This window comes from Lactuca sativa, chromosome 3, assembly GCF_002870075.4.
Source record: "Lactuca sativa cultivar Salinas chromosome 3, Lsat_Salinas_v11, whole genome shotgun sequence".
NCBI lineage: Eukaryota > Viridiplantae > Streptophyta > Magnoliopsida > Asterales > Asteraceae > Lactuca > Lactuca sativa.
In genome coordinates, this window is record NC_056625.2 from 172,863,030 (window position 1) to 172,871,512 (window position 8,483).

General features: G+C 37.6%; 1 protein-coding gene and 1 long non-coding RNA gene across 2 annotated transcripts; both read right to left on the bottom strand.

Annotated features, from left to right (window-relative positions):
• Nucleotides 1-633: 633 nt before the first annotated feature.
• Nucleotides 634-1,284, bottom strand: LOC122197076 (uncharacterized). The gene is made up of 3 exons (XR_006189867.2): nt 1,023-1,284; nt 844-931; nt 634-768 (listed from the first exon to the last, which is right to left on the bottom strand). It is a non-coding gene; the product is annotated as an uncharacterized LOC122197076 (long non-coding RNA).
• A 54-nt stretch (nt 1,285-1,338) lies between these two features.
• LOC128133060 (E3 ubiquitin protein ligase RIN2-like) lies at nt 1,339-2,220 on the bottom strand. The gene is made up of 2 exons (XM_052770072.1): nt 1,873-2,220; nt 1,339-1,472 (listed from the first exon to the last, which is right to left on the bottom strand). The coding sequence occupies exons 1-2, from the start codon at nt 2,185-2,187 to the stop codon at nt 1,467-1,469; spliced, it is 321 nt and encodes a 106-aa protein (XP_052626032.1). The 5' UTR covers nt 2,188-2,220; the 3' UTR covers nt 1,339-1,466.
• Between the last annotated feature and the right edge of the window lie 6,263 nt (nt 2,221-8,483).

Below are 8,483 nucleotides of genomic sequence, written 5' to 3' on the forward strand. Positions count from 1 at the left end.
ATAAAATAAATTGCACAAATTATAAAATGTCATACAAATAATCATTCAAATGTTAAAAAAATAATACATTGCGAACATGGGTTATACATTCCTATAAAACTATCAAATAATCATCCAACTATGTTTCTTACTGGAATATGTGTGTAATTGTCTCCTTCATCATCCTCCATGTCCCAAGTCGGATCTACCTTCCTTATCTATATGTATAACAAAGACACATAAATATATTGTGAATTTGTGATCTGATCTGAAATAAGAATCTTGAATGTTGGTTGTACCTTGTGCTTAATTTCAGCGTCTTCAATCCTTCTACACAGATTTCACTGAAACAAGAGAATGAAATCTTTTTTGAAAACACAGCTACACCATTCTATTGGGAACAACTAAGATGATGCAATAATAAAAAACATGATATTAAGTCCATTTGATAGGAACTAATATAAACCAAATTCTAACATGATTATATGTAATATATACATGGAAAAGAACTAAAAAACTTAATACCTGATATCTGAAACTGAAAAATAGGTTTTATATGCAACAGTGAAAGAAAATGGTTTTCGATTTGTGTTTGTATTTCTGACACGAGATGATAACAGCAAGCTTGCAACATTGCTATTAAGGGACATTTTCTGCAATGTAATGCTATACAAACTAAAAAGATATACACAAATATGATAAACATCAAATTCCAACTAAGTAGAGTTGTATCTTGCCTTTCATAATTCTTTAAGACTAATGAACCCCTGCTCCGATAATTCTTATGACCTGATCGAATAAAAGTCAAAACACTAATATAAAAATCTGATTATTAGAAGAATCAATGTTCGTTGCAGATAATACCTCAGGCTAATAGACAATCCGTGATCCTATGAACTAGAGAGTATATCATCACAATTTCATCTAACACCACCCATGAGAACCCGTAAAGCTACTCAACCAACATATCATGTCATGTAATGTATTTTTTGTCAGTATATTTTCACATAAAAAAAAGTGAAATAAATAAAAATTGTAAGTACCAATAATGATGTATGATTTCCAGTGAGCTGGAGCTTGTAGACTATCTCGTATTGAAATATGAAGAACCTCAAGCATAATATAGTGTCAAGTACACGCCCTCTGATTTTCTGGATATGTGTCTGTTCTTCATCCCGCCAAGATTCCCATCTATTGTCTCCTTTCACTCCAACTCCACCTTTATACATAAGCCAATTAGTCCAATCATCAAAATCTTCCACAGCTCTGTTCACATCACATCCCAATCATCAAAATCTTATAATATAGATTCATGAATATGGAAAAAGAAAATAAAACAATTGGAAGCATACTTCTACCATTCAAAGCCAGATGGGTTGAAGATATACGGTATAAACAACCATTTTCCTACTTATTATCCAGTCCCAAATATAAACACTAGACCCCAATAAAAGCAACGGGATCTCACTTGACCACCTCCACTGTCCCTATCCCTGTCCCACATAATAGATCCCTTTCATTAAATTAATTATTAATACAAAACAAGAAACGCAAACCAGTTAATCAGTCACATACATAATCTCAATCAATAATACATAACAAATTTGTTTTTCATTTTTCCCTAAAAGCTCAATCAGGTGGAGGGAGGGGGGCTATAGTTTGATCAATATTTTTGTCTAACTTATTTTTTCCTATATACAAAAAACTATAACTCTCAAATATTACAGGACACTATGTGTGGTTGGTTGGCTGACGTCAGCACACAACCTCCCTCCAATGACCAATGACTACTGACCCTTGCCTTTCTTTTTATCATATCATGTTCATGTCCATGTCCAATTCAAAAAATTAAATAAAAAGGAATTGAGAGAGAGAGAGAGAGATGACAGGTACCTGTAATATTAATTCATCAGGGACATGGGGAAGGACTTCACGAACGGTTTCAACCATGGCGATTATGTTTGACAAGTCAACATCCGGGACAAGTGGAGTTGGCATGGTTCTGATGAGGGACCCACCCCCAACCCCAGTATTGTGTCCTCCTTGGTGTCTTACAATATTTGTGAAAGGATTTGGATTGTTTAAAGAAGAAGAAGATGTAGATGTGCTGGCCTGAGAAGGATTTACATGCCATAGGTTCCAAGCAGCATCTTCAAGGGTAGTTTGGGCATACGTTTCACCAATAGCTGTCAGGTGTCTCATCATCATCTAGACTCTTCCTAAACCCACCGATCTCAATGGACCCCCCCTCTTCCCAATCAAATCCCAACCAACCTAAATCCGCCTCTAACCTCCTATCGCCCCTCCCCCCCCCCCCCCCCCAAAAAAAAAGCAAAAGGTTTAGTTAACACTCTTCCACTCTCACAGTGAACCTGCACACATCCATTCCCATGATTTAGTTAACAAGTCAATGTGACTCAACAGAACAGAATGATAAAAATCAGAGTCTTGCATGCTGCAGACATATCTAAAAGCTTTGATATTTTGGAATTTGGAATTTATGAAAGCATATAAGCCCATTAACATCTTAGAAATATAATGCCATCTTAGTGATTAAGCAAAAGTTTTTTGACTTTTGTCATATTATTAATTTTTATATTTCTATTTGGCAAAAAACTTTTATCAAACAACCTTTTCAATGGTGAAACTTTTAAAAAGCTTTTCTCATAAGTTAATCAAATTATCTTTTTATCTATCTTAAATGTTCTATTAAATCCACTCGTACAATTTATAATTTTACCAACATATGTTGTATTTTCGGAGAAAAAAAAACCCTTACATGAAATTATTATTAAAATTAAAAAAAACATTATTCAACATTATAATGAAAAAAGATAAAAGATTATGTAACTGCATAATTTTTATTTTGTTTATTAAATAAATTAATTAACTAAATACAAAGCCTAAAATAAATCTAATATCTAAATATAGTTGGTGTATAAATAAAGAGCTAGCAAATGTAAATATCAAATGTGACAGAGCCTAAAAGACAAATAAAAGGTTAAGGAAAATAAGTGTTTAGTCTTCTTCTCCAATGGTAAGCTTTTTCAAATAGTAAAAAGCTTTAAAAAAAACTATCATTGGAGATGATCTCATAAAAAAACATAAAGAAAATTGAAGAGAAAAAACAAAAACTGGATAGACAGAAGAGCTAAATTAGAAGGATCTTAAACCAAAGTTAAAAAAATTAATAATCTGATCTTTAATAAAAGTAAAACAGCTATGCTTATCTATATTAATTTATAAAGTTGACATTTAGTATGATTCATATGGATAAAATGGTCATTTAGTATGATTAATATGGTTTATTAGTATGATTCATATGGTTTATTTAGTCTAGTAAAGAAATACTTTGTGTATACAAGACTTTATCCAGACAGAAAGACTTAATATGAAAAAAATGTTTTATTGGTTTCAATTTTTACCTGTGCTGCAACAGATCTTCCCCACCAGACGACATATTAACAAGAATCCCTTGTTTTTTCTCAATCATAAGAGGAATGAAGTGACATAACATATTTTCTACTCCTTTCAGATTAGTATGTATCACAACACTTAATTCCTCTTCTGGAACCTCCCATAGCTTTTTAAAAATACAATAAGGATCGGTGTAATACAACAGCCTCCAAGAGGATCACCAATAGTTGTTTAAAAATACAAAAATGAAAAATTATAGTCCAAAAAACATAACTTTATGAACACCGAGAGTTAGTAGAAGTAGAACTGACCTACATCAAATCCTGCTGAAACTAGAATTATATCAGGTTTAATTTCTCTTGTAACAGGGATCGGTATATGGTCCCATGCTACAATATAATCTGCATCACCACATTTTCCATCTCCCATGGAACATTTATATTGTACCCTTCACCTTCTCCTTCACCCTTCATGTCATATGATCCATCATCACCACAAGGATAAAACATCCCAATCAACAATTAGTATCTTGTTAATACCTAATTCCTACATGAATATAAACATCATGCAAACTAATTTGACTATTATTATGATAATGTCTTAAATAAACCTCATTTTCAAACCTCAGATATAGTAGACTTAGCTAAAGCTAAGCCTTCAGTTTTGCTTGCAACAAAAAAAAGAGATGATTTCGACTACACAAAGTTGTAGCATCTGAAGAAAGAGGATTTAAAGCTATTAATGAAAAAAAAATCCTTTAATAAAGTTAACATAAGATCGCGGTTTACAATCAGAACTTACAATAGATAAAATCTTTGATTTTAGCCTAGAAACCACCACCATAAGAAGAGAGTCTTTGCATTGAGGAAGTTTCATCTTGAACCGATCAAATAACACCACCTTCTTTGCAAAGATCCTGCAGAAGAATAGAATGAGTATGTTATTAGAAAGTGGAAGATAGATACAATTAAAGATAAAAAATGACACAATAAACAAGATAAAAAATGGAAGAAAAGATATCTTACTTTAGGCGAGTGGCACCAAATCTCTCTGCAAACAACTGGAGGTCAGCTACTGGGTCATGGTTAAAACCAACAGCAGTGGCACGAGCACAAGTTGTATTCAAATCCTGCTTCATAGCTGTCAGCCTTACATAAATTGCCATCAAAAGCTCCTTCCTATAAAAAAGGAAACGAATAGTCAACTCAACAGTCAACACAGACTGCAACAAAACCAAAAAAAGATAGCACATTCAATAAAATTTAACTATACGTTGTTGCATCATCCCTAGTTGTTGTGCTTGATCTACCATCACCTATGTTACTCGATAGCTGATCAGATGATCCCTGAAATTAACATGAAACCTTTAGTTAAATGAACACCCTTAATTATATATGTATATGAACAATTATACATAGTTTAAAAATTAAAACCACATACCTGTGAAATATATTTTACGAGCAGCTTCTAGTTGAGACATCTCAGCATCAAAGGTGATCACTAGCTAGTTCAACAATTTCAAGTGTACTTACAAAACGAACAAACCTAATGACAAAAGCTATCAATTATATGATTATATCCAAATTTCAAACGTATAAGCTTTAAATTTTGTATAAGGACACTACCTCTCAAGTGTTCCCTTTGTGCACCATGAGTCCACATTTTTACGTTTATCTACTTCAAGCTTAACGAATTGAGCTGAGGATCCAACTTGTTCCTCCACAACCTTCAAATGTGTCAAAATTGGCTTCACTGAACCCGATGCAAGCTTTTCAGTGTTTCCAATACTGGAAACAATCAATTCACATCTGCACAAAAGGTGGATAAAAGGATTAAATGCAGTTAGAAAAAATCATCAAAACAAATTGTACTATTAAGTATTAAAAATTGAAGTTACCTTGAATGTTTTGGTGAGAGTTTGAATGATGCGTAATCAAGAGGCATGTCCAATTCCATCTTTTTTTAACATAGGATACAAGATATCAGTAAGCAGCCTCAAAGATCCCTAAAAAACAACGTGAATTATTTATGTCAAAAAGATGATATGAATTGTTCATAGTTGGTTCGCCATTTTGTGTACTAAAGATCCTACTTTTCTAATCAAACCAAAATGTTAACCATTTGACCTGATAAAGACTAAAAACGCGATACACCGGAAATGAAAAGTTGCCTCGGATCTGATACTACACAGAAGAATCGAAATGCTCATCAATTGGTTGTTGAAGCAAAAATTTCCAAAATCACTTTTTTTTGTGCTCAAATCATTTGTCTTTGGAGAGTGATTTCAATCAGGTAAATCAAGTAATTCTCATGAACATTGATCATAAACTTTTTTAATTTCTTCAGATACAACACAAAGGGAAGAACTCACATGGAGTCGTGTTTGGCAAATCAGATCTGATTAGCGAACCATGGGAAGGCAAGAAGTAGGCGATACGGAGAACATTGGTTAGAAGAGTAAGTCGATGACTGAGAATGAGTTGTAGTGGTGTTGTTGAGATGTGTCGAGATCATGATAAACATACCTTAATCAGCCCTAGGGCTTGGAAACTTGAGCAGTCGTTCCAGTCTCCGGTGAGGTGAGGTGAGCCTAAGTTCTCTGGTGGAAAGAGGTGAGCTGAGGTCGCTTGCAGGTGAGGAGAGTTGAGGTAGAGAACGTTGCAGAGAGCACTCCTTGAAAAAAGCCCTAGATAATGGCCCCTGTGATTTTTTGATAAGATAAATAATCTGTTCAATGAAGACGAGGGTTGGAAGACGACGTTCAATGAAGTTTTTAACAGTGAGGGCAAGAACGTTCATGCAGAAAACCATACCTGTTCATCCTCCTCATGAGAGCTTCGCCTTCGAAGATTCTTCATGGATCTTTGTCCTCAAGAGTTAGAAGCATTCTCACATCATTACAGATTTTGTTGAGTCGTTCCTTTTCAACTGTGCATCGTAGACTGTATTCTCCGACCAATTTCAACTTTGCATCGTAGTCGTTCCTTTTAATTTGAGCATCGATAATTAGGGCAAGAGGGAAAGGTGAAAAAAGGAAGGAGGTGTTTTTAATTTTTTAGGATTTCATTTTCCCCCTAGTTATTAAGGGATGGAACGCGCGTTCCATTAAAATTTATAAAGCAACATCCATAGACGACGCCTATTTTATAATAGGTGCCCTCGGTGGTTTTTTTTTGGATTAGACACTAATTTAAGGGCGCGCAGTAATGCACGACCTAAATCATTAAACTTTTTGAAGAGATGACACTTTTTTATTGTCACTCTCTTTTACGTAACGTAAATCAATGAGTGTCGTGGTTTGCGCGTCGTAAAAGGCTATTTTTCTAGTAGTGCGGTGTGAGTTGGAGATTGAGCTGCAGCTAAACGAGCAACGGCAGGCCCCGGCCAGACGCAGTCGGCGCTAAAGCGGTCTAAGACCACTGATTCTAGGATAGGGGACAGCAGGGCCGCACTTGTGGCAAGTGCGGGAAGGGTCACTCGGGAGTTTGTCAATCGGGTAGCGTGTGCCGTAAATGCGGCAAGGAGGGGCACTTTGCAAGGGATTGTCGCCAGCTAGCCCTGGTTCAGGATATGAGGATTTGCTACCACTGTCATCAGGTTGGTCACGTGAAGACCAACTGTCCACAGCTCGCTGCCAGGCCGACGCAGGCTCCAGCACCGGCTACACTGAGGATTACTAATGGGGGTCAGGGTAGAGCAGCGCCCCTGAGGGCCCAGGGACATGCCTTCTAGCTTAAAGCAGAGGAGGCCAGAGCAGCACCAGGCATAGTTGTTGGTATGTTTCTATCCCTTATCCTACTGATTATATATGTTTTTGCTTATATGTTTGTGCCTGTGATTAGGTACATCTTTAGTAAACTTCTTACCAGCTTTGGTATTAGCTGAATCGGAGGCGAGTCGGTCATTTGTTTCTCAGTCATTCAACTGGGAGTTCGGGTTGCCAGTAGGAGATTTAGAGTGTCTGTTGCGAGTATCTATCACCAACGAACATGGGGTTTCCGCTTCTTCGGTCTATCGGGGTATCTTTCCAGATAGAGCTGATTCTGATTCCCATGGGGATGCATGTGTGATTGTGGGTATGGATGGGCTTAGTCGCTTAGGTGCCATGATCGACTGCGAAGGTTAGTGGGTGGTAGTTCGAACCCCAAGTGGGGAAGAACGGATTGTCTACGGTGAGGGCACCGGATTGGGGTCAAGGTTTTTGTTCGGCTGCCAGGGCTCGGCAGTACATGCAGCACGGGTGTGTGGGTTATCTAGCATACGTGGTGGATACGTGGGTGAGGGATCAGGTTTCAGTATCATAGGTTCCAGTGGTCAGGGAGTTTACTGATGTGTTCTCGGAGGAGTTACCAGAGTGCCTCTGGAGAGGCAGGTCGAGTTTAGGATCAACCTAGTGCCAGGTGCGGCCCCTATCGCCAAGGCGTTGCTTCGGTTGGTTTCCACCAGAGATGCAGGAGTTGTCGCCATAGCTGTCGGAACTGTTGGGCAAGCAGTTCATTCACCCAAGAAGTTCCCTGTGGGGAGCGCCAAATCTCTTCTTCAGGAAGAAAGATGGTTCACACCGGATGTGCATTGACTACCGGGAGTTGAAAAAGTTGACGGTGAAGAATCGTTATCCACTCCTAAGGATAGATGATCTTTTCGATTAGTTGCATAGAGCATCTTGGTTCTCCAAGATAAACCTGAGGCCCGAGTACCATCAAGTCAAGGTTCTAGAGGCGGACGTGGAAAAGACTGTGTTTCGGACCATGTGGAAGTGAGAACAGCTCATAATGGATTTTATTACGAAGCTTCCGAGGACGGTGAAGGGCTTCGACGCTATTTGGGTCATCGTGAATCGATTGACCAAGAGCGCCCACTTTTTAGCAATACGGGAGAGTTCATCGGCCGAGAAGCTGGTCGACTTGTATATCCGTGAGATTGTTGCTCGCCATGGGGTGCCGATCTCTATTGTTTCGAAACACAATGTTCGGTTCACCTCTCGTTTCTGGCAGAAGTTCCACGAGGAACTGGGCACACAACTGCACTTCAGTTTAGCCTATCATCCACGGATAGATGGTCAGAGTGAGCGCACCATACAGACTCTC